We start from the raw sequence: 26,240 nt of genomic DNA, 5'->3' as shown, positions 1-26,240 counted from the left end.
ATTCCCTGTTGAGGACATTTGTGCTGAATGTAGCTACTCCAATTCTGCAAGGACAGGGGACCCATTGACTGATGGAACCTGATGGATTCCTGAATGCTCCGGGGGATTTTCTGGCAGACATAGCTGGCACTCCTGCCGAGGCACTTGTGTCACTGTCAAATGAATGGTGAGCTGTGAGCCATTGATGCAGATCACCTTGGTGTTCCAGTAACCTGCCGTGTGATGAAACAGGGTCAGCGGCTAGAGCACAGGTTGCATGACTCAGGACCCATCTACGCTTCCATTTGTCATAGAATCATAGAATTGTAGAGTTGGAAGGGACCCTGAGGGTCATCTAGTCCAACCCTCTGCAATGCAGGAATCTTTCGCCCAACGTGGGGCTCAAACCGACAACTCTGAGATTAAGACTCTCATGCTCTACCAACTGAGCTACCCCAGCGTGATTTCAAGTCATGGGTCTGAGAGGGTTATTTTTTTGGTCCCACCGCTTTCCCCAGGAAAACCCGCTGTTTACTGCCGAATTGGAACAAATGTCCATCGGGTTTTCTGCAGATTGGCATTTGTTCCAATTCAGCAGTAAACAACGGGTTTTCCTGGCAAAAGCAGTGGGGAAAAACAAACAAAAAATCCCCAAACCCTCTAGGACAGACCTGTAACTTGACATCACGTGAAATCATAGGAGAAGTGGAAGTGTGGAAGGGCCCATGGTCTGAACCTGACTTAACATGGGTGAAGCTGCCTCATTGTACAGTGGTACCTCAGGTTAAGTACTTAATTCGTTCTGGAGGTCCGTTCTTAACCTGAAACTGTTCTTAGCCTGAAGCACCACTTTAGCTAATGGGGCCTCCTGCTGCTGCCATGCTGCTGGAGCACAATTTCTGTTCTCATCCTGAAGCAAAGTTCTTAACCCGATGTACTATTTCTGGGTTAGCGGAGTCTGTAACCTGAAGCGCCTGTAACCTGAAGCGTATGTAACCCAAGGTACCACTGTATCTGCTTTTGGGTTTTCAGAGCTCTCTTTCTTTCCTGGACAGGCAGTAGGTGTCTGGTGCAGGGCACCTGTGTTAAGGGAACAATTCAAAAGAGCAGTATCAGGGATGTCATCAACCCAGAATAGTGCATTCTGATCGGACTCCGAATTTCATGTTTGTGGGAGTTCATAGAATTGTAGAGTTGGAAGGGACCGCGAGGGTTCAACCCCCTACAATGCAGGAATCTTTTGCCCAACGTGGAGCTCAAACCAATAACCCAGGATGTGATTACTTGGGGGTGTGCCACGCTTTTTCAAGGATCTGGTTTTGGTTGTTACTGCTTAACATATCACAGCCCCTGAGCATGTGCAGAGGAACTTTGACTACAGCTGAAGAAGGCAACTTAAAACCCCAGGAAAGGAGGAAAATAAATACCACCTCTTGAATTTCCATGCTGCTGGTATTTCTACAGGACACACAGGAAGCTATATAGCTCAGGATTTCCCACTCTTTCTGGCTGCAGCTATCCAGGATCACAGAGACGGGTCTTTCCCATCACAGGCTGCTTGATAATTTTCTATATGAGATTCCTGAGATTGAATTTGGGTTTTTCTGCAACCCAAAAAGCCCCTGCCGTCAGCGCTGAACTATCGTCCTTTCCCCTGGAGGAAAGTCTGGGATTGTAAGTAGCCTTTCTTCGGCTGCAGCGAAAATCAAAATCTGCACACGCTCAGGGGCTCTTGAGTCACAACAAGCCCAGGGGTTTCGCTTCCTTAAAAGACTGTTGCAATATGCAATTTAAAAAAGAAAAAAGCAGAAAAGCGACGAGGGGAGGAGTCTGAGAGAAGGGCGGGGCTTGCGGCTCAGAGCAGCCGTCTTGGATTGGCTGGTGGCCTCGGGGAGGCGGGGCTTTGTGGTGGGTGGCAATTGCAGGCTAGTGGAGCTCGCTCTTTCTTTGCTCGTCAGTTGCCGCAGGAAAGGGAGCAGCCGGCGCCGCCCAGCTGCGAGCCCGGGGTGAGTAAACGGCTTCGCATTGGGAGAGGAGAACGAGGAAACTGCCTTCAAAAATACGGAGTGTTGAGGGTGGAAGGGAGACCTGGTTAAAAGCTGCGTCCCTGACCCGCAACATCTTTAGGGGGGCTCTATTTATTGTGGGGATCCAGATCATTGTGGGCTCTTGGGTAGGGATCCATCCCATTGACAACGCCCTGAAGAGATGCCGGGGTTCAGGGTTTGCCCAACTTATGCTGCTGGTGTTGTAGGGAGAGGGGGATTTGCAGTGTTTGGGGAAGGCACTCTGCACATGTTCAGAGGCTCAAGGGTTGCAGTTCCTACCTGGTAAAAATCTAACCGGGGGATCTCTCTTTTCCTTCTACCCGACTCTGTTCACCCCCGACCCTTCCTCCGCGTTGATCGTTCCCCATTCTACAGCACAGACCCAGTCGCGAAGTATGAACACCGTTTTTTAAAAGATATATACTGGGCGGGGTGGAAAGTTTTTTGGGGGTGGGGGTGCTGTTTTGGGTTAGCTGCTCCTGAGTCGTTAGAGGTGCCTTCAACTTCCCTGCTTCTTATCCCTTGGAGATGTCAAGAGTTGGCGGGTTTGAGATCATTCTAGAGTAATTAGAACGGGGTGTGTGTGTGTGTGTGTTTTGCGGCGGGCGCTGCGCGCAATGGTTAGGGAGCCACGCGGCGGGGCGGGCGCGGGGTGTCTAAGGAGGATACAGAGCTTGGCTCCGGGTTCTCCCAGCTTCCCCTCCGGGGATCCAACATTCAGCGTGTGCCATAATAACGAGAGTTTACTGGAAGGAGTGCGGAGAGCGGCTGGTGGGGTTTGCTTACTTCCTAGCCCCTCCCTGAGCAACCGGGGGGGGGGGGTGCGAGGCAGAGAACTTCACTTCGCATCCGGCAACTTTTTGCCAACAACCTTTACCAGCCTCTGCTCCTGTGTCTATAGCCGCAGCAGCAGAAGCAACTGGATCTAAGGAGGGTCACAGAAAACTTGCAAAAAGGTCCACCAGTGATACAATCCTGTACATATCTATCCGGAAGGAAGACCCGTTGAGTCCAGTGGGCCTTATTTTTACGTGAGGACGACCCCAGTCTTATTTCTGACAGATGCTGCTCAGATCTCCCTGGTAATCCTGATAGCAGGGTGCAAATTCAACAGCCCTTTCCCGCTTTATTTATTTTTTGCTAGTTCTCTTTTAGCAGACGGGGAGGTTCTCTTTAACAATCCTGACTCATAGCCTCTGATAACCCCCCCCAACCCAGAATTTATTGCCTCTTCCCCACACCCCAGCCATTTTGGGCAGTGGTCCCTGCCATTGCAACATCTTGTGGCTGGAGTTTCTACTAAGTTAAACATGCTGTGCAAAGAAGTGTCTCATTCTCAATGTGCTGCCTGTCAAACTTTATTAGGTGACCCTCTCCCCTCTTCCTGTTGTCTCTTTCTAAGCTACACAGCACTAAATTGAGGGTGGAGGCACCCTGAGGGCCACATTTGGCCCTCGGTCTAATTTCATGCAGGTGGCAGTGGGGGGAAATAGGATGGATGGGGTGGTAAAAGGGAGAGAGGAAAAGAGATGGTGGAAAAAGAGAGAAAGGGATATCCTTCCCATTTTTCTTGGTGCCAACTCCACCGTCATGTGCCCCTGTCAAGTTTTCTCCTTGCCCAGAACATTGCCCTCATTAGAAAAAAAGTTTCTCTGCCTCTGTCAAAAATGCTTTAGTCCAACCTTTGTCAACTGTGTGCCCTCCAGATGTTTTTTACTGGTCCAAACCATCTGGGTGGCATCAGGCTGACAAAAGCTGCTTTAGCTGTTCCTTGTATCCCTAGTGTGCCAACCCCATTTTATTCATTTTGTTCACCCTTACCTGCACTTAGATGCTCATCCAGCTCATGTGAACAATTTCCCCTCCTCATTTCTTCCTATCCTCGACTGCTTGCTTTCTTTTATTGTTTTTTTACAATAGCATACTGTTTTTAATATTGGGTTGTGTTCAACTAAGGTCTTCCCAGAGAATCGAATGGGCCTAAGTTACTCATCCCCATTAACTTCAGTGGGTCTCCTCTGAGTAGGAATAGCATTGGATGCAGCCCATTGCCTTGTTTGCAAGTAGCCCAGGGGATATTTATTCTGGGATGGCCTTGGAAGCAAATGAAGTAAGTAGAAGGCATAAGAACAGCTCAGGCTGGGCTTTGCTGGCTACGTTGGAACCCTGGCACTTTGCATTTTAGAAAGGAACACTTGATCATGTAATGTCAGCTGTTTTGTTTTAACTGTGATAATTCTGGAATAATACAGGGGCAGAAGACAGATCTCTTTTTTTAAAAAAAGAAAAGAAAAGTGAAAAACAACAACCAATCTCTCTCTCTCTCTTAAATATAAATTAAAAACTGGCCAGATGGCAAGCAGACATGTCTGTTCCCATCTGTCTTGGCCCGGCTTTCCACACCTCTCTGTATTTAAGGAATGGAACCTGGCAGCTACATTTGTGTGTGTGTGTGTGTGTGTGTGTGTGTGTGTGTGAAATAAATCTTGGACCTTTTACAACAGGGGTGTGGTGGTCAGGAGGGCGTCTCTGAGCTTCCAGGCCTGGCAGAGTAACTATAAACTCTCGGGTTTAGAAGCTGGCGTCATTGTAGTGCTTTCTCTCTCTCTCTCCCCACCACCAGACCCCCCAGAGATTCATCTTCTGGGCTATATAAAGCCCTCTGCAAGTGTCCACCCTTCTTTCACCCCCCTCCCCAAATTGCCCCCAATATATAGCCCTTTCCCTTGCTGCCCAGCTATTAAAGACCCATCCGAATTGAATGGCATTGATTTCACAGAACAGGTGAGCACACGTGAAACTTGCATCAGGATCTTAGATTGGACAATACCTTGGCGGAGGGCGGGGAGCTGTTTTGTAACTTTAGAAACCCGCTCCCCTCTGCTGGAGCTATCTTTGGATGCTACTTGGGCTGTGGGTAGTCTGAAATGGATACAGAGGGGTAGGTGGGTGGGCTAACTGGGCACGGCACATAAATGACATCGTGCCGGGGGAGGGGGGCAGAGGAAGCTGGATGGAAGCCTTCTCTTCATAAGCGTTTTCAATCGCTAGGCAAATGTCCGGGAACAATTCTCGTTGGTTTTGTGAGGTGTTAGCCCACTCTCTTCATTCAGTGTTTTGCTCTGCCTGCATCCTTGCCAGGGGAAAATTCCCATGGGTTCCCATGCTTCTCTCCCTGTGCATATGTCTTTATGTACTCATATGGGAGTCCTCCTGTGCTTCGAATGGGGACAGTGGTAAAAGCAGGAAACATGGGTGGTTGGCATGTTTGGACCTGTGGGCACATTTGGAGGCAGTGCGCCCTGCTCTCCCCATCTCCTTACCTGCTGACAGACAAACACCCCCCACCCCCGTCACTTTCCCAAGGGGGCTGGATAAACATCAGGTGTGGTAAAATGAAAACGGAGTCTCTAGAATTTTTACATGGGATCTCCTAAAAAAACAAAGTTTTTACTGCACAGTAAAAATCACAGATCAGGTTGGTTTAAGGTGCTGGTCCTCATGAAACTTCAGGGTTGTTTTTTTCATGGGGGGAAGAACAAATTGCAGGAGAACACACCTGTGTAAATGGAGGTGAGCTGTGATTTGATGGTGGTTTTTAACATTGGTGTTCTGCTTGCAAGTGTTCAGACTGCTTTAGCCACCCTCTGTTGTTCATCTCCCTAACACCTGGGTTCTTGGAGATGGACTGCATCTGAGTATGGAGGTTCTCTTTGATAATTCCTATTGGAATAGGTCACCCAATTCTCTTAGATGTCCAGTATCCTGTTTCTAACCCCTGGTTGGCCAAATGCCTCCAGGAAATCCATCTAAGCAGAGCATGGAGACAGTAGCCTTCTGCCGTTCATGTGTCCCTCATCCTCTGTTGGTCAGCAGTATAAAGCCTCTGACCATGTGGGGGTTTATTTAGCTGTCATGAGTGCTAGCAAGCGGAAAGGCGGCTTGGATCAGAAAGAAACAGTCTGCAGGGAAGGAGTTGAGCACATTTTGCTGCAGTTTCACAGCCTCCCAATATTGCTTTTCACAGACAGCAGCATCCAAGTGAAAATACCTGGGTGCCAGGATGGTGCCTGATGTCTTCACCATCATGCTTGGGGATCCTTGGTTCTTGCCTGTTTTCACACACTAACAACACAACCTGTAAAATTCTATCCGTGATATTTTATCGGAGCGAATTTCAGAAATCAAAAAGTCGTATTAAAAAATATGACTTTTGAGCTGTCTGGTCCCAAAATGGCAACTAGACATTCCGTTTTGATGGCTGTAGCCTTAAACCCTGGTTTAAGGAGCCATGTATCTGAGTTTCTAACACTGATTCACAGGACCCTAAAGTTGAAGGAGGCCTCATACAGCCCATTCCGCTGCTAGAGGCAGGAAATCCAGGCGAAGGTCACCCCATGAGCGCATGGTCAAGCCTCTGCTGGAAGACTTCCACTGACATAGCACGCAGAAAGTAGATATGGATTTCCTGGCAGATTTCTAGGCAGTTAGTGGTAGGACTAGGAAGCTACCATATTATTATTATTATTATTATTACTATTATTTATTTGTCAGTGGCTTTTTACCTTCAAAAAAACCTAATACTAATTTTATTATTTATACCCTGCCCATCTGTCTGGGTTTCCCCAGCCACTCTAGGCAGTTTACAGCACATATAAAAACATAGTAAAGTCTCAAACATTTAAAACTTCCCGATACAGGGCTGCCTTTAGATGTCTTCTAGAAGCTGTGTAGTTCTTTATCTCCTTGACATCTGATGACATCTTGATACAGCAAATGAAAAAACTAAAACCAGAATTTTTTTAAAAATACTGTATAATTAAAAATATCTAAAATGCTAATCCAGTAACATAGTAATAAAGGATCAGTAATACAGAGTATTCTGACCGCCCTTTACGAGTGCATTGTGCAACATTTCATTGATGCAATGATAGTGGATTTATACAGGCCACATCATTCCACTGTTGTCTGCAAGGGCGTACTTTGAGCTATAGTGCAACAAGGGGCTCATCCACACTGCCTCTAGCCCTGCTGTTTTCATCCTGGGGGAAAGTGCTTTTTAGTGCTCAATCAGAGCAAACAGCAATTCGAGTTTGCTCTGGTTTAGCACTGAAGAGCAGGTTTTCCCTAAGGAGTGTGGCAGGGGGAAAACCATTTAGACCTATGACTAGAAAGGGTGGGTCAAGCATGAAACAGCTTGGACTTGTGCTTTCTAGTCACGGACCGAGCGGTAGTGTGGACCAGCCCCAGAGCGGGACAATGGGCCCCCTCCCCTCTGGTACATTTGCGGTACTAAAAGTTACAGAATTTCAGCAGGAAGTTATGGGACATTCCCCGATTGGAAAGCTGCTCTGCAACTTTGGCGGGTGCAAATTGTCCTGAAAGTGAAATCGCAGGTAACTTCCATCGTGAGCGCAAACAATCACTAATGCACAGTAAAAAGCAGAGCCCTGCCCCCAAAGTTCAACCAAAATCTCCTTTCTAACTTCAGTCCATTTTAAATCTAGTCCTGCTGCACCCTGGGGAAGAAGTCTTTGCCTTCTTTTTATATGGCAGCCTTTCTGGTCTTTGAAGAACGTCAGGCTGCCATTTCTCCAGGCTAAAACAACCCTGTAGCAAGTGTCTGCCCATCTCATTCTTGTTCTCCCTCTGTGCAGCTGCTCTGACACCTCGAGGTGCATCTTCAAACTGCTCGAAAAGTGCTTTCATGATCACTTGCAAGCCTTTGTTGCTGCTGCTGTTGCCACCTGCTCTCGCTTCCTTTGTACTGCATTTATTCAGCACCATTAATTGGTGCACAGCTCACTGTAACATAAGCAGCAAAGGCCGGGTCCCTGCCCTGAGCTCTTTCCAATCCATAGGAGCTGACTCCTAGGGCTTGAGGTCCCTTTGCCCTCCCCATAAGTTGATGAGTGTTGCCATTAAAAAGGTGTCTGTGCACTGCGTCATGCGATTGATTATGTAGCGTGCAGTTTACCTCCTCCCCCCATATTTTATTCAATTTGGCACCCGTTCCAATATTATTATTTTTTGTAATAAATTTTTATTAGTTTTCAATTACAGTCCAATAATAGCCTCATTATAACAATACCAATTTATACTACAATCATTAATACCAATCATTCAATTAGCGAATTATATAATTTAGTTAGAGTGAGGGCCCCCACATTCTAGATTTGATGGTTTTCTTTATTTCTGCGTTCCAAAATCTTATTAGATTTCATTACATTCCGGTCATAATAATAATCCCTTCTTCAACCACTGCAATATTAATAACTTCTATTCGTGTCAACACATTAAATGATTTATAAAACTTCAAGTGAGGAACTCAAACTGTATCCTTGTTCTTTTTGTGGGTGGCAATTATATTGTCCTTGGTATTTCTTCCTGTCCTTGCAAGATGTTACGTCTTTCTTTCCCCTGATTGTTGTTGTTATCTGTTGTGCCTTGGCCGGAGGTGATACCCCATGGGCAATTTTAGATTGGCTGATATCACAATCTAAAATTCATTGATGGGGAGAGAACCAAAGGAGGGAAGGATGGGGGAGGCAAAAGGTTACAAGGGATGAAAGTGCGTGTCCTTTTTGGTGAAAATGTGGAACGTTCATCCCAATCTGTTTGCAGGGAGATTATATGGCGTGCAACCTGTTTCCTGAGCATTCATTCAGATTTTTGGGGAGTTTAGATGACGTTTCATCAAGCAAGGGTTGATGCATTTTCTCTGCAAAAAGTTGGATTTCTGTGGCATGGGGATGGACAGTGTGTTGGTTGTGCAAGAGCTCCAAATCGACTTGTGCAACCTGAATTTGGCGGTATACGATTGAAAGCCACCTGGAAGCAGCACCCTTGGTGAGTGCAGTGCCCAAGTAGCTTGGAATGGGAAGCCACGACTGCACCACTGTCTTAATAACGGTTCAGTGTTCCAGTCTTGTGCATGTCTAATCAGAAGTTAGTCTTTGGTCAGAGAACTGCAACTTGATAGGGATTCAGTTTGCACAGAGAATCTTAGGAAGCAGTGCCAGCTAGGCTAATTGCAAACCAGTGTGGCCTGGGGGTTAGAGTGTGTCTGAATAGGATTTGGAAGACCCAGGTTCAAATTGACCTGTCTCTTTCATCCTCACGTATGGTTGTTGCAAAGATAAGAGGCAGATAAGTTAGCCAGTACCCTGCCCTGATATCTTTGGAGACGAGGGTGGGATATAGGTGTACTCGGTGCTTGGGATGAATTAGTTTGGTCTAACGAAGTTTGCTGAATTTTTTTAAAAAAATCTCTGAAATACACCTGAAAGTTCCCACAATTGCCAGGTGAACTAAACATGAATTAAGTTCTTCTTTTTGCAGTAGAACTTGGGACAATTTCTAGTTCAAGTTCATTCTCTTATTGTGTTTTTTCAGGTTTTAGTCTCTTCAGCCTTTAACCTGAAAGGGCATAAGTGCTGGCAATAAATATAAACAAAATAAGTGAAACGATTCACATTTCCTCTACACGGACGTTTCCTTAGTCTTCAGTCCTTTTTACACTTTAGCTCAGCAACTTGTAGCATTATGAATGCCATGGAGAAAATTGCCGAGGATGATTGGGACGAACTTGAATTGAACTGTAAACCTGAAATGGTCCGTTTTCTAAAGGGACAAATGTGAACCGGAATTTGTTCCTTGTCTCATGGTCTATGTTCCCATCTGCCCTAGACAACATGGGCAAAGATCAAGGAAGTTGGAAGCCCAACAGTATCGGGAAAGCCACAGGTTCCTTATCTCTGGTTTAAAGAATTGGTTGGTGGTTTGTGGTTGCTCTTCAGAGGAGCCAGAGTTGCTCCTTTGAGAAATGTGACTTACCTGGACTTACACAGCCACCTAGTGGAATCTTGGAAGAACGTGGGGTCGGTTGCACAGGCAGGGAACCCATTAGAAATGTATTGCAAATTCCCCATACACTCTTTTTGTGGGTTTGCAAAATTTAAATCGGGTGGGGGGCGGGAGGGGGTGGGGGCAGGATAAATGGGAAACCTTGTTAGTCCCTGGATATTTTTGGCTTTTTAAGGGTGGATGTTCACATCCTCTGCCTAACCTAGGCCCCATCTGCACTATACATTTAAGGATGAATCATGGCGTCCCCCCCAAAAAAACCAGCCAGGACTTTCCCCTCAGAGAATCCTGGGAGTTGCAGTTTGTCAAGGGAGCTGCCATCTGAGGCCCCCTATTCCCCTCACAGAGCTACAATTCCTAGAGTGGTTTAACAATTAATCCCTCTTCACAGGGGACTCTGGGAATTATAGCTCTGTGAGGGGAGTGTCCTACCAACTCTCGGCATCTTCAAGAAACTACAGTTCCCAAGGTTCTTTGGCAGAAGCCATGGCTGTTTCAAGTGGTATCGTACACTTTAAATCTATGGTGCAGATTAAGCCCTAGGTATGTAGAAAATCGCTTGCTACCAAGCCCTGCACTGGCCTTTCCCAACCTGGTGCTCCTCAGATGCTGTTGGTCTACATCTCCCATCATTCTTGACAGTTGCTGATTGGGGTTGATAGGCCTTGTAGTCCAAAGCGCCCGGTGGGCATCTGGTTGGAGAAGCCTGGTCCACGCCAACTGCCAGCAGCTCTCCTGGATTTGAGTCGGGACTGCTCCTGCCAACCTAGCAGTTCGAAAGCACGTCAAAGTGCAATTAGATAAATAGGTACCGCTCCAGCGGGAAGGTAAATGGTGTTTCCGTGCGCTGCTCTGGTTCACCAGAAGCGGCTTAGTTATGCTGGCCACATGACCCGGAAGCTGTACGCCGGCTCCCTCGGCCAATAAAGCGAGATCAGCACCGCAACCCCAGAGTCAACCACGACTGGACCTAATAGTCAGGGGTCCCTTTACCTTTACCTTACCTGGAGATACCAGGAATTGAACCCGATACCTTCTGCCTGCAAAGCAGGTGCTCTAACCAATGAACTCTGACCCGTCTAACCTCTTTGGAGGAAGTCTGGAGGAAAACCTCAAATCTGCCGCTGCTGTTGCTTCAAGCTGTGCTGCTTTTTCTGGGTTGGTGACCTCGGCGGAGGTGCTTTTGAGCCCAGAGGCATGGCTGTTTGTGTGTGGCATTTGGCGGGGCAAGAGAACAAGTGGCGATTGTCCAAAGCAGCGCATCGGAGCTGTAGGCCCAGCTTCTTTCAGCCGCTGGTGTATTGTTCTCTGTTGTGTACCCTCCGCTTGCAAAGAGAGAGAGAGAGAGAGAGAGAGAGAGAGAAAGCTGCCTGGATTGCTTTTCTGCGGTTGTTGCAAATGAGGCCCGTTTCCCCTTTTAAATCCTTCCCTTCCTGGCTCATCCGTTAAACAGTTGCTCGTGATAACCTGCTCTGTCAGCAGTGCGCCGAGCCAATGCTCTTGAGGCTTTGGTGTGCACCAGCGCCCTGCCAGGCGCTCAGACAAAAGGCCGCTTTATCCATCAGCCCACCCCTGACAGAGCAGCCACCTGTTTCGAGTCGGCCGCAGAACGCTCTCGCTTGTTGAGACCCGGCCAGGCCACATGGACTGGGGTGTCCTTGCTTTTTAATGCCTCAGGGAGCAGGGCCCCTGCCAAATGCGCTGGGATCAGCCGTTTTGGTTGTTATTTATTTCAAAAACAGGTACAGTGGTACCTCAGGTTACATACGCTTCAGGTTACAGACTCCACTAACCCAGAAATAGTGCTTCAGGTTAAGAACTTTGCTTCAGGATGAGAACAGAAATCGTGCTTCAGCGGCGCGGCGGCAGCAGGAGGCCCCATTAGCTAAAGTGGTGCTTCAGGTTAAGAACAGTTTCAGGTTAAGAACGGACCTCCGGAACGAATTAAGTACTTAACCCGAGGTACCACTGTATGCTGCTTAATTGCCACCTCTGCCTCTAAGTGGTGCTCGAAAAACTGAACAAACACAGTGAAGAGAAAATCTGTTTTAAAATGAGCAGCAAAAGTATTGCTCTGAATATCAGTTACTGGGAATTCAAAACTGGGAGAGCGCTGTTGGCCCTCAGGTCCTGTGTAGTGGGGCTCCCAATGGGCAGCTGGCTGGCCACTGTAAGAATGGGATGATTGACCCCCTTCCACAAACATCTAAAAGGGGTATAATGTGTTAATCAGGCAAAGGCCTGGTGCCTAATGGTGTATAATATTATGATTGTTGTTGTTGTTGTTGTTGTTGCTGGCCTTTGGTCTGATCCAGCAGCCAGGCTCTTCATGGGGACATTGCTGCTCCTTTTCCTCACTCTATGCCTGGGGAGGGGGTCAGATGAATAGGAAGTGTCTCCTGCCTGGTCACACCAGCCCTTCCTGAAGGCATTCTGGGAAGGAGAGGGAGATGACTTGGACGGGCCCAAGGCAGCAAGAAGTGCTTCCAACCCCAAACAACACAGGTTTCAGATTTGGCCCTTATGAGGTGAGCAAAGAGAGCTCTTAGTTCAGGGATGAGGAACCACAGGCCTAGAGAATGGATGTGGCCCTCCAAGTCTCCCTATGTGGTCCTCCTCGGGACTCTCCCCCGGCCATGCTCCTCACCAGCCGTGTTTTTGCTTGGGCTGAGTGTAGTCTGATAATGCTTGCCTGGAGGGAGGATAGAGAGGGGTTGAGTGTAGAATATGTGGGGGGAACCTTCAGCCCTAAAAAAACTCCTAAACTACAACTCCCATCATCCTTGGCCATTGGCCATGCTTGCGATGGCTGATGGGAATAGTAGCTCAGCAATACCTGGAGGGCCAAAGATTCCCAACACCTGGTGTAGAAACTAGCCTGCTGCACAAAGGTAAAATGTGTGCTCATTGCTCCACCCACTTTTGCTTCTGGCCCCGCCCACCAAAGAAATAGGGTTCTCAGAAGGGAATGTGGTCCTCTGGGTGAATAGGATTCCCCATCAGGGATTGAAGCTGGGACCTTCTGCATGCAAAGCAGATGCTCTACCCTTGAGATGTAGTCCATCCCTCTATGGTTGGGCTTAAATTACAACTGACGATTGTTAAAACAGAATTCTTAACTTAATTTCAATCACTCTTTTCTTCTTCCTTAGCAGAACTGCACACAGATTCTGGTTATGAAGGAAGGAATTTATCCAGCCTGAGGTGGCTCTGGGGTTTCCCTCTTGTATTGACTTCTTGAAGTTCTGTTGGAATCTCCCGTGGCTCGGCCTCTGCGTTGGAGAACTTCTCAGGTGCACAGCTGCCGGGGAATCCTTCGTTAGATCACGTCCTACCAGCAGAATCAACTTACCTCTAGGTAATTTGTTAGTGGCTCATGCCCAACTGAAAGCCGATCCCATTGTGGCTGATAGCCTCCTGTCTTGCAAGGACTCTTCACCTTTTAACCAGCCTGGTTTTGACTTGACGATGATTGTTTTGAATCTGAAGTGCCAGCACTGAACGGCCCTTCTTCTTCCCCCCTCCCCTCCTTTACAGCAGTCGACAAAGATGTCCACCACCAAAGTGCCCATCTACCTGAAAAGAGGAAGCAGGAGGGGCAAGAAGGAGAAACTGCGAGACATCCTCTCTTCAGACATGATCAGCCCACCGCTAGGGGACTTCCGGCACACGATTCATATCGGCAGCGGTGGGGAGAACGACATGTTTGGTGACATCTCATTTCTCCAAGGGAAGTTCCACCTCCTGCCCAGGACAGAGGGCAACGTGAGTCCAGGTGGCACCAGCCAGTACATGGTGCCCTTCGAGTTCTCGAGGACCGCTACCATCTCCGGTTATGAGCCGCCGCCTTTGGACATCCCCTCCCCTCTCCTCAAAAACGCCATCTCCCTGCCGGTCATCGGTGGCTTGCAGGCGCTGACCTTGCCTTCTGCTCAAGCCCCGCCCAAACCGCCGCGCCTGCATCTCGACGACAAAGCCCAAGCCGCTCCCCAGACGAATGACCTTGCGCTGAGTCCTCCCTGCACTGTGTCTGCTAGGACTTCGGAACCCCTTGGCACCGCCAACGGCAAGTGCCCGGCCTCTGTGAATGGGTTCTCAGGGGAAGAAAACAAAGACAAGGCTTTCATGTCCCATGCGGGCTCCCTGCTCTCCCTTCACGTGGACTTGGGGCCGTCGATTTTGGACGACGTCCTGCAGGTGATGGAGAAGCACCAGACGGCAGATGTGGGTGCACCATTGCAGGATTCCGGCAGACAGGAAATCCTGACGTAATGAGAAAGGCGGCCGGCGGAGGGGGACCTGTGACTTTGAAAGCGCAGCCTTTTTGTACATAAGAGAGTGTTTTGCTGTTAAATTGGGTGACTGGGGGTGCGTGTGCAGGCATGGATGTGCGTGCACACCTGTGTGAGATCCTTTGGTGCAGCTTCACTAGTAATATAATTCCTCCCAGCTTTCAAAGAGCATCTTGCAGAATGCAGGCTTTCCTCCTTACTATGCAGCACTCCGTTTCGACAAAAGCTGAGATGGGTCCCTGTCTTGTGTGCTCTTGGCAGGCTCTACACACATAAAAACACACCCTTCTACTGAAACTTGTATTGGAAGCAAAGCAATAAATTAATAAGCATCTGTTAAGTTACCCTCGTGAACAAATGTTATGGGTGTGGATCCTGAAAAGCTGATGGTTAATTGATGGGTTGGGGAAGAAAACCTCAACAGTGAAGAGGTGTGTGTTGTTGTACATTCTTTGTAGCGGGAGTGGCGGGGACGATGTTGCGCTGCTCATTGATGGGAAGGGCGGCACGGCGCTCTGAGCAGTTGTCAGAGATTGTCCCGTGCTGGAGGGAGGAGGAAGTCATGTTTCTAGCCTTGGAATGTAAACGAGTCAGGAGATCTCATTTAAGTTCTTAAGCTGGTAATATGGTCATGTTAATGAATAGGGAGGCATTCCTGTGCTGGAATTTCATGGGAAAAGATTCTGAGTCATACAGGTTGGCTGTGGCTGGTGCAGTTTAGGGAGCTGCCTTATAACACATCACACTATTTATTTATCTAGATCAGGATCATCTGCTCTGACTGATGGCAGGGTCCTAAGCAGAGAAGGTGCCTTTCCCATCACTTGCTACCTGATCCTTTTAACTAGAAACGCCAAGATCTGAACCTTAGTCCATAGTTAATACTATTTCCATTTCCCCTGTGTGTGTTTCTCCTTCTCTGATGGAAGAAAGATGGGATGTTAAATTGGTTTATTTACCGGCCAACACTCCTCATTGGTGACCTAGCAGCCAATAGCATAGAGAGGACTGTGGTTTAGCTGTGGAGCACTTGTTTTGCATGCAGAAGTCCCAGGTTCAACACCTGGCATCTCCAGGTAGGCATGGGAAGGACCTCTGTTTGAAACTGCCGGGAGCCACTGCCCATCAGTGAGCTAGTTAAACCCATGTTTTGATTTAGGAGAAGACAGCTCCCTGTGTCCCTTTTGGAATCCACTCTTTATTCAGAACCATGAGGACTGGAATCTTACTTTCTTTTTAGCAGAAGGGCTGCATGTCAGTGGCAGAGCACAAACTCTGCAAGCAAAAGATCCTTGGTTCAATCAATCCCTGGCATCTCCAGGTAGCACAGGAGAGAGACCATTGCCTGAATTTCAAGAAAGTTACTGCTTGTCAATGTGGATAATAGTGAGATGGACCAATGGTATAAGGCAGCTTCCTGAATTCCTGTTACAGTATATGCTTATATTGTTCAGAAGAGAGGGTTGCCTCGTGGCTGCGGCTCTCCTCTTTTGGCCGTTCCTGTGCTTGGTTTTTCCTGCACCATCCTGGCCGCATCTGTAGTCGGCTGTCCAGCATAGCAGACAAAGCCCCATTTCAGCATCTTCAGGGGAAGAATAAATAGAGGCTTGTTAAACTAACAAACCGTGGCCTGGCATTGTCCCCAGGCAACTGGCTGTTTGGCAGCCGTTTCTCATCCGGCCCATCTGTCGCTGCAAAGGCCGCTTCGCAAGGGGACCCCATCAGGATGCTAGGATGCTAGGATGCTGTCAGTCCCACGGCACATGACAAAAGGTGACTCTCGAATAGGGGCAGGCTTCTCCAGGAAAGCCATTTTCAGCACCCCAAGTGACTTTTGGGCAGAGACGGCTGCTGCAGCTTCTTTGGAGCATCTTTGGCCTTAAGCCAAGTTTAAAAATCTCTCCTTGATAGCATGGCTTCCTCGAGGACTGACTCCTTGCCAGATGCGTACTGGGTTTGTTCCAAGAATTGGATACTCCAATCTGTGGTGTTTCACTGTGGGTTCTCCAAAATTCACTAGAAAGCTATGTTGGATTTAGACAAATTCAAAAGGGGCCCTGAATTCGAATATTGCAAATCTTTATTTTTATGTCCCCCCCCCCAAGCTATTTATGATACAGCACCAGCAACTTATATCAGGGAGGGGTGGGGAGCCTTGGGCCCAGGAGCCCTCAGAGTTCTCTGTCTGGCCCTCAGGGCCTCCCCAGGACTGGTGCTGCTTCGTACATTTCCTCTGTTTTTGCTTGACTGAAGTGTGTCTTCGAACACTGATGATGCTTCCTGCTTGCCTAGCCAGAGAACGTGGTGTAGAAACTGCAAAGGTAACATTTCAATTAGTTGCTCTGGCCACTTTTGCTTCTGGCCCTGCACACCTCACGCACGTGGCCCCTGGAAGGCTGCCCAGAAGGGAATTTGGCCCTCAGGCTGAAATAAGTTTCCCCATCTGTGCTGTGTATGAACTGTTAAAAAGAAGGAGACAAACAGCATGAAAGGAGGAGGGAATCCTAGAACTGTAGAGCTGGAAGGGACCACAAGGGTCATCCAGACCAACCCCTTGCAATCTTTCACCCAATGTGGAGCTTGAACCCATGACCCTGATTTTACTGATGACAACTGAGCTATCCACAGGGGAGAGGCAAGGCTGATGGGCAAGCACATGTGTGCTTAGTGGCTACTTTCCAGTGAATATTTGAGGATTCAGGACAGACAAAAGATGGTACTTCTTTATGCAGTGCATAGTTAAACTATGGAACTCACTCCCACAGGAGACAGTGATGGTGACCATCATGAGTAACTTAGGAGGACTGGACCAATTCATCATGAGATCAATGGCTTCTAGCCACAATTGCTGTGTTCTGCCTCCACTGTTAGAGGCAGTGTGCTTCTGAATTTCTAGTTGTCGGGAATTGGGCAAAAGATTCTTGCATAGCAGGTGGTTGGACTAGATGACCCCTGTGGTCCCTTCCAACTCTACAATTCTATGAATCACAGGTAGGGAGAGTGCTACTGCACTCGGGTCCTGTTTGGCAGCTTCCCACCAGTATCTGGCTGGCTTCTGTGAGAGCAGGATGCTGGACTAGATGGGCCTTTGGCCCGATCCAAAAGGCTGCTCTTATGCTTTAGGATGTGCTATGGGAGATCCAGGTTGGGTTGTTGTTGTTTTTTTGAGTTTTACAGTGGGAGGGAGAAACCCTTTGGAAGCACAATTCTGGGGTTTGGGGAGCTTCAATTTCCCATTGCAAATGGCTCTCCTGAAGTAGCTCTTTGCAGCTTTAATGAAAAAGCATAGGTACCCATATGTGGGAGAAAATCGCCACAGGGATGAGAGTTAACGCCTCCTCTGCCATCACTGCAGTCCTGATCATATTTGGGCTCCCCTGCAACAGATATTAAACTTATTTAAAAATAGCATGAAAGCCCATTGTGGATTATTTGACACACACACACTCTCTCTCTCTCTCTCTCTCTCTCTCTCTCTCTCTCTCTGTGTGTGTGTGTTGAGGGGGTGGGGTTCACAGAAAAATTGGGCTTTGAAGAAGTGAAGCAATGTGTATGCCTTGGTGGTGATGGAAACATTGCAAACATGGCTTGTTTGCCAAATATAACCCAAGTGTAGTGTTTTGTTTTCTACCCTGAAAGCAGAACATTCTCTAACTGGGGGAGACTGGAGACAGCAGTTCTTTGCAGCTTTGATTCTATTCATTATATCCAAACCCCTCTCTCCAGCTCCCAGAGTGAAGCCCCCACCTTTTCTCTTTCGCTTTTTGCAAAATTACTGCCTCTCATGCTTTCCGATTCCCTTTTTGCAAGCTTTTTGTTTGCCCCCCCCCCCAACGGCCTGCAAGCCGATTGTTCGCGAGAACAAATGGGAGGTAAATTTCTGGAACCAGCAAGACTGGCTTGTGTGAAAAAGCCAGCCTGTTACAACCAGGCAGCATCTGTTGCTTTCTCCCTCTCTCCCTTTCCGTAACTCTTCTATGGTCTCCGTGGCCATGGAGATGGCACAGCAGTCATGACGGACCAGTGCCTTCGTTGCCATGGGTTTCCCCCTCACCAAAGTCAAGCGCACAAATGGATTTGAACCCGAGGTGAACCCCGGACCTGCCATTCTCCTCACCTCCTCCAGTTTCTCAGTATATTCTCTGAATGCAGTAAATTGAGGGTTTTTGCAGTAGCAGGAGAGTGGGCACAGACAGGGGACTCTTTAGCACTGATGATGAAGGAATATGGCAGAGAAATTTGGTTCATTTTGCTTTGGATGGTCGATCTACCTAACTTGGTCAGAAATGAAGCCATCCTTCAAAATTTGCACAGTTCTGAATTTTGCAATGTGATTCTCCAGCCCCAGTAACGTGTGCACAAATGAATATCCTAAAGTGTGCACATAAATGCATATCTCAGTGAAAACGGCATAATAATGTATTGTGTGTGGGGAAATTGCTTTGCAAAAATCTGTTTATTGCTCAAAATTGCAAACAAAAATTCATGTAAGCAGAAATTTGTGCAACAGTGCTGATGAAATTTCATGACGACTTGGGGGGGGGGGAATCGCAAATGGATGTGGAGAACTAAAGTTAAGGTTGGAAAAATGAGAAACAAAGAGCAACCGAAATTGATAGGTTTGCCCATCCCTAATGGTGAATGAAGTTTCTTGAAAGGCCCCTTTTGTCTCTAATATCCTGAAGAGCGAGGGACGCGGGTGGCACTGTGGGTAAAACCTCGGCGCCTAGGACTTGCCGATCGCATGGTCGGCGGTTCGAATCCCCGCGGTGGGGTGCGCTCCCGTCGTTCGGTCCCAGCGCCTGCCAACCTAGCAGTTCGAAAGCACCCCTGGGTGCAAGTAGATAAATAGGGACCGCTTACCAGCGGGAAGGTAAACGGCGTTCCGTGTGCTGCGCTGGCTCGCCAGATGCAGCTTGTCACGCTGGCCACGTGACCCGGAAGCGTCTGCGGACAGCGCTGGCTCCTGGCCTATAGAGTGTGATGAGTGCACAACCCTAGAGTCTGTCAAGACTGGCCCATACGGGCAGGGGTACCTTTACCTTTACCTTATCCTGAAGAGCAACTAGGGCAGCCAAACACTGGATTGCAATGGACCAATTGTTCAACCTAGTCTAAAACAGCAGCTTGTGTTCATCTTCTACCACTTCCCTAGTAGATCAGTGGATCACTGTGGCAGAACACCTACCTTGCATGCAGAAGGCCCCAACTTCAATCTCAGGAATAAGACCATTAGAAAAGCCCAGCTAGTCCAAGCCAACAGTCCATGTGGTCCAGCATCTTGCTCTCACAGCTGTCAGCCAGATGCTTGTTAAGCAAGAATCAGGTAGACAAGGCAGTACAGTAGGTGGGAATGTGGTCCTCCAGATATCTCTATCCAGACCTCAGGACTATCCAAGCCACACACCCCTCACCAGCTCTAACCTGCCTGGGATAGAAACGTAAGAGTTGGAAGGGACCCTGAGGATCTCCTAAGTCCAACCCCCTGCAATGCAGGAATATGCAGCTGTCCCATACAGGGATCAAACCTAGAACCCTGGCATTAACAGCATCACACTCTAACCAACTGCGCTATCCAGGCTGACATGTTCTTGAAGTGTGCTGATATCTCTTGCTTGCCTGCATGGGTTGGGGGCGGGGCATGTCAGGCCACACCCACCACTGGCACATGAGCTGAAAAACATCTCTCCACCTCACACAATACAGGGCTAGGTGGACAAATCATTTGCCCTAATCTAAGGCAGAGGCAAAGTAGAGACATCACCTTGCCAACAAAGGTCCGTGTAGTAAAAGCTATGGTTTTCCCAGTAGTGATGTATGGAAGTGAGAGCTGGACCATAAAGAAGGCTGATCGCCGAAGAATTGGTGCTTTTGAATTATGGTGCTGGAGGAGACTCTTGAGAGTCCCATGGACTGCAAGAAGATCAAACCTCTACATTCTTAAGGAAATCAGCCCTGAGTGCACACTGGAAGGACAGATCGTGAAGCTGAGGCTCCAATACTTTGGCCACCTCATGAGAAGAGAAGACTCCCTGGAAAAGACCCTGATGTTGGGAAAGATGGAGGGCACAAGGAGAAGGGGACGACAGAGGACAAGATGGTTGGACAGTGTTCTCGAAGCTACCAGCATGAGTTTGACCAAACTGCGGGAGGCAGTGGAAGACAGAAGTGCCTGGCGTGCTCTGGTCCATGGGGTCACGAAGAGTCGGACACGACTAAACGACTAAACAACAACAACAACAACAACAACAAGGCAGAGGCAAATGGGGGTGGAGCAACAAATGTACCTATTTTACCTTTTGTATGGTAGGCTAGTTTTTACATGCCCCTCACTATCTTCCATACAGACAGGGGTGCCAACTTGAAAAACAATATTGGGTGGCAGGTAAGCCCCGCCCCACACAATCGATCACTTGATGTGGTGCACGCACACTATTTGAATGGCAATGCCCATTAATTTTGCCCCCCCGGCCCCCTGAAATACTTTATTTTGGGGGTGCAAAGGGACCTCATCCCCCTAGGAGATTTCTCCTATGCATACAGGCAAGCTTGGGGCACCACATCCAGCTCCCAAGCCTTAGGTTCCCCACCCTTGCTCTTCAACACTGCACCCAAGGGTGCCCCCGAGTTATTTGCAATATGCAAAGTGTTCCCCTCCCCAGACACATATATGTGTATATGGTCCCATCTGGGAAAGGGAAAGTCCTTGTGGAAAGGGTTCTGCTCCAAGATGGAAAGACTTGGGTTGAAGCCATCCTCCTGAGCCTTTCAGTACTAGAAGAATCTCCTTTGGAAGAAGTCCAGTTTGCAAGTGACTCTTCTTTCCCTTACATCTTCTCACCCTCTTCCTTCCTCTTTCCCCACTGTCCAGGGGCAGGAGTGACTCATTGGCAGAGTTGTGGACCAGGCCCTTGTCCCGGGTTCAGATGTTCTCCCAGCAGCTTGCTAGGGCTTCCTTTGTTTGGTTCTGACTCCTTGGCAACCCCGCGGCCCTGTCTCAGAGCCCCTCCCTTCCGGCCCTTACCTCTCTCTCTGCATTCCCTTGCAAAATCAGCAGTGTCTGCCTGCGGTGTCCTTAAACTTTCTCAAAATGCAAAAGCACGATTTCCAACCCTCCAAGCTGTTGCGAAAGAAGGAACTGTGTCCATACACACGCAATGGGGGTGGTGGTGAGAGACATTGCTTCATGGGGTGGAGCAAGGGTCAGCAGCAACGGGTGAGTTGTGGGGGACGACAGAAAGTTGGAAGGGAGGTCATCCAGTCCAGGGCCGTGGAAACTTTTACAGCCCATGGGGTTGGAACAACTAATACGTTTTCTCCTGGGTCAGAATAGGTAGCAATCAGGGATGATGGGAGTTGGAGTCTGACCACATCTGGAGGGACAGAAATCAGGTTCCCCATTCCTATTCTAGGCCATATCCTGAGATGTCACTCCTTTTCCTTAAGACCCTGATGCTAAAATCCTGAAACTTCAGATTAAGCTGTGAGACCTGTCAAGCCTCTCTTGGGATCACTTGGGAGCGATGTGACTTTATCCAGTAAGCTCCAGAGCAGCATTCGCCAGCCCGGCTCCCTCCTGATGTTGTTGGACTACAACTCCCATCAGCTGGGGTCTAGTCCCTTTTGAATCTTCTCCCTCGCATTTTGGCCCGCTAAAGTTTTGCAAGAATTATTGCTGGAAAGGGGCAGTTACAAGGAGAGTTCCACAGCCGAGATGTCCCAGCTGCATCTGTTTCATCACTGGTAACTTCCTTCGTTTCTTCGCTCATCTCTAGATGTTTGTTTTTCTACAGCTTGATCCCAGATGTGTCTGCTCAAGACGAAAGTGCCAGACCACTGTGCCTATCAAGACCTTTTACTTGCTGGCAACTGGGCTCATGTGCATTAATTGAAAATGCATATTGGAAGCATATGGGGGAAGTTTTCTTTTTCAGTCTTGAGGGCTGCATTTCTTTCCGGGCAACTTCCTGGCAGCCACATGCTGGCAAAAGAGGGCAGAGCAATGAATGTTAACGTCCACCTTAGTGCAGTAGGCTAGTTTCTACACCCACACACCCCTCTCTGTCCTCTATCCAGTCAAGCAAGAAGCATTATCAGAGCCCAAGGGCTCATTCCAGCCATCAAAAACAATAAATAAGGGTGTTGGGCAGGGCCCAACTCTGGGGAGAGTTTTGAGAACCAGATATAGAGACCTGGACAGTCACATTTGGCCCCCAGGCCTGAGATTCCCCACCCATATAGATAAATTAATAGTAGATTTGGCAGCAATGATTGATCCTAATAGCTGAATGCAACCTCCAGTTCAGAACCAGTCTACCTCCAAATTTGAACTGGAGACAAGGGGCTGGGACTATCAGGGGTCTGCAACCTTTAAGACAAAAAGAGCCACTTGGACCCGTTTCCGAAGAAAAAAAACCTGGGAGCCGCAAAACCGGGAAGGTGACGTCGGGACGGTGCGTGACTAACGCACGCACCGCCCCCATGCGACGTCACAGCCAGTACAGCGCCCACCACAGTGGGGAGTGTCGGGGCGCACAATGCGCCTCCTCCCCTCGCTAGTATCCGCCCTGGAGCCACGGCAAAGGTGTAAAAGAGCCACATGTGGCTCCGGAGCCGCGGGTTGCAGACCCCTGGACTAGATGAAGCTTTCCTAGCAGGGCTCTTAAGTTATTTGCAGTGACAACGGCTTGATTATGTCTAAAGGAAGTTTATAAGAAAAACAAAGCAGAATGTCAGAGGAGGGGGGAATGTTGATTTCTCATTCTTTTCCTATGAAATATGCCAAGAAAGTGTCTAGATGCAGCTGGCCAGCAGAAAGCCCATGGCACGAAATATATCCCTACTGGAGGAATCCACTCGTACCAAAAGAATGTTGTTTTTACCCAACAGACATGTCTCAGGAAACATTAAGTGCTAGATTATGCACTTTGTTTCCTTTCTGAGTGCTTAGGCCTTTCCTTTAGTTAGCAGATAAACAATATTATTTATTAATTTATTATTATTATTATTAGTTGCTTGTTACATTAAAGGGATTGTATCCTTTTGAAATTAAGGGGCATGACTAACTGAAATCTCTTGATTGCCGTGGATCTACTCCAAGTATGAGTAACATTGAATACAACCCAAGATCTCTCAGAGACTTGCAACATATTTAACAGCAGAAGTATACGTAAAAATGCATCATAATAAAATCACATTTACACAAAAACACATGCCGTTCATAAAAACTGCAACCCCCAATAACAGCAGCAAAAAGCGTCTGTTTTCATCCTAGTCATTCCAAAGCCTGGGAAAAGGGTAAACATTCCAAAATATCAAGACAACTTACAGCTATCTAAAATACATTCATTAAAATCAATGCAGTAAAATGGGGGGTAGCCGACATGGTGCTCCCAAATATTGATGGACAACAGCTCCCACCATCCCTGACCACCATCCATGGTTGCTGGGGTTCTGGGAGGTGTAGTCCAAAAATATATGGAGGGCACCATGTTGGCTATCCCTGAAGTAAACTAATAATGCAACTAAACATGCAACAATGGGTACTAATAGGCCTCAAAGGCCTTCATGACTAAAAAGGTTTTCAGCAAGCGGAGGAAGCACATCACCATTGGCACTTGCCTGTTTTCAGTGAGGTGATTCCATAGCATGGGTGCCATCACCAAAAAGACCCTTCCCTCTAGTTTCTGCAAAGAAGGCTTCTGCAAGCTGTGGTAGGATTGCCTCACATATTGCAATGTTGCAGGCACATTCAAAGCCCCTAGTTTCCTCTAAAAAATATGGGAACCATAGTTTCCCCTTCATAGAACCACACTTCCCAGTCCCTTAGCAGCTTCAAGTTCCTGGGGTCCTTTGTAATAAGCCCTGTATTGTGTGGATGTGAACTTGAGCTTGATCCAACCCATTTTTTTTGCTGTTATGTATTTATGATGTTGTAGGGGACTGTTTTTGCAGACTGAAATATTATTAAATAAATACCTTATTAATAAAGGAATCCTGGTCAACATGTCTCTCTCTCTTTTAAAATATTATTAACAAGTGTTAATGCATCAACACATAATTTTAACAAATTGACCCTTACGCCAAGGTGGGGTTTATTGTTTTCGTTTGTTGCTATGTTATGCATTTATGAGTTTATATATTTTAAATATATCACGCTGTAATCCTCTGATGAAAGGCTGTAAAGAAATTTGATAAATACGATATGAACAAATCATTAAATATAATTGTACAGATTAATATCTGGCCCAAGACAGCTACTATCTTGAATTTTAGTTGAATTGTTTACCGTATTTTTCGCTCTATAACACGCACCAGACCATAACACGCACGTAGTTTTTAGAGGAGGAAAACAAGAAAAAAAAATATTCTAAATGAAACAGTGGGTGTATGATTTTTGTGGTTCATGCTGTGGCCACAGACATGTGATCTGACAGTGAGTTTGGAGTAGCCCAATGCAAAAATCCTGAGGATCCATGTGGATCCATGCTTTGTAACCACGTTTTTGCACCATTGCAGCCCCAGGCAACAGTGGGTGCGTGATTTTTTTGGTACAGACTGTAGCCATGGACATGTAATGTGATCTGATGGTGAATTTGGGGTGACCCAGTGCAAAAATCCTGAGGATCCATGTGGATCCGTGCTTTGTCACCACGTTTTAAATGGGGAGGGAAGGAAAGCAAAAGCCCCCCCCCCCCAAGCCAGACAGGATATACGAAGTATGATTTCTTTTTTATTTACGGTATTTCTTTTTTGGCCACCTCTGTCACTGCAACCTTTGCTCTGTGCTTGCACACTTTTGGGCAATAGGGCATGTAACACACTTTTTTTCATCTGCCAAGATATAGAAAATCAATTTTAATGTCCCTATATAAAATGCCTAGTGAAGCAGAAGGGTATTACATCAGCCACTGTATTAAGGCTAAACGTTTGAAGAACAGCTCTCTATGGGGGGGGGGGGAGACTAAATTCCATTTTCAATCAATTGTTATTGTGGCAGCAATTATCAGTGTATAGCGCACAATGAGGAAAAGAACTTTAAAAAATATATATAAAAAACATGCTCACGTTATACTTCAAAGAAGAGTATTAGGCTTTTAATGAAGGGGAGAGGAGAGATGCTGTAATCCTCCTGGCTCAGGAGATTCTGATTTACCAGCCGCGTGTAGAAAGTATAGATTAAGATATTTGATATACAGCATATAAATCCAGAGATTTCCATGTCTCACTCTGCAATCCAGCCTGCTGTTACTTACGAGCAGGGAAGCAGGGTTTCTCTTCCAAACAAGCATACTGTCTCCCTCCAGCAGTACATTGCTTGGAGAAGCTGTAATTTGGAGGGGGCCTGGGGGCAGGGCTCTCTGCTTTTGGAAAAGAAATGAGAAACCTACCATTGTAAAGCAAAAGTCCCCCCCCCCCACCCAAGCCAGCCCTCTCTCTCTCTCTCTCTCTCTCTCTCTCTCTCCACCTGCATGCTTTTGCTTTTCGGCTGCCTGCGAGTCCCTAGAGCACGGAGAGGAGGAAGTGGTGGGCTGGAGCCTGCACGCAGTGTGACTAGGAAAGAATTAGAAGGAAGGACTCGATCCTTTCCTTAACCCTCTGCTTGCCAGGAGGGCAGGGGATTCCCTGCTCTTTGTTGAGTTTGAGCAAACGCAGCAACAGAAGCGGGTGGGCAGTAAGACCCTGAGGCAGAATGCAGGAAAGCTTCCGCCTTCCCCCTTCCCTCCGCCCGCCCGCCCGATCTTTTTTTTGCTTGATTTTTGCCTATTTTGCCCCTGCGCTCCGGCGAGTCAGCGCCAGGGTCCACACATTCGCTCAATAACACGCACAGACATTTCCCCTTACTCTTTAGGAGAAAAAATCTGCGTGTTATAGAGCGAAATTTACGGTATTTTAGTTCCCTCATCAACCAACATGGTTTTCCCGCCAAATATTTCCAGATTCACGCATGCGTCCTCGGCGGCTGACTCTTTGACCGCGAAATTTATTTCCCCTATGAGAGAGGATTTTCCCGTTGCGCCTGCGCAATATAGATAAATAGTCACCGTTGGTGGCG

The 26,240-nt window shown here is 47.6% G+C and overlaps 1 protein-coding gene and 1 long non-coding RNA gene across 3 annotated transcripts; both read left to right on the top strand.

The window, feature by feature from the left end:
• The first annotated feature begins 1,883 nt into the window (after positions 1–1,883).
• Positions 1,884–14,525, top strand: CDC42EP2 (CDC42 effector protein 2). 2 transcript variants are annotated; one of them, XM_080985497.1, is made up of 3 exons: positions 1,884–1,985; positions 13,049–13,251; positions 13,431–14,525. In XM_080985497.1, the coding sequence occupies exon 3, from the start codon at positions 13,443–13,445 to the stop codon at positions 14,163–14,165; it is 723 nt and encodes a 240-aa protein (XP_080841623.1). In that variant the 5' UTR covers positions 1,884–1,985; positions 13,049–13,251; positions 13,431–13,442; the 3' UTR covers positions 14,166–14,525. The 2 variants fall into 2 exon arrangements, with proteins under 2 accessions (XP_080841623.1, XP_080841624.1); XM_080985498.1 differs by having other exon boundaries at positions 1,929–1,985; positions 13,046–14,525.
• Positions 14,526–16,663: 2,138 nt separating this feature from the next.
• On the top strand, positions 16,664–24,179 carry LOC308465532. Its single transcript, XR_013980494.1, has 2 exons — positions 16,664–18,884; positions 19,260–24,179. It is a non-coding gene; the product is annotated as an uncharacterized lncRNA (long non-coding RNA).
• Positions 24,180–26,240: the final 2,061 nt, after the last annotated feature.

Source organism: Podarcis pityusensis (assembly GCF_964106645.2).
Source record: "Podarcis pityusensis genome assembly, chromosome: 16".
NCBI lineage: Eukaryota > Metazoa > Chordata > Lepidosauria > Squamata > Lacertidae > Podarcis > Podarcis pityusensis.
Note: the sequence above shows the minus strand (reverse complement) of the source record. Positions and strands in the feature narration are given on the sequence as shown.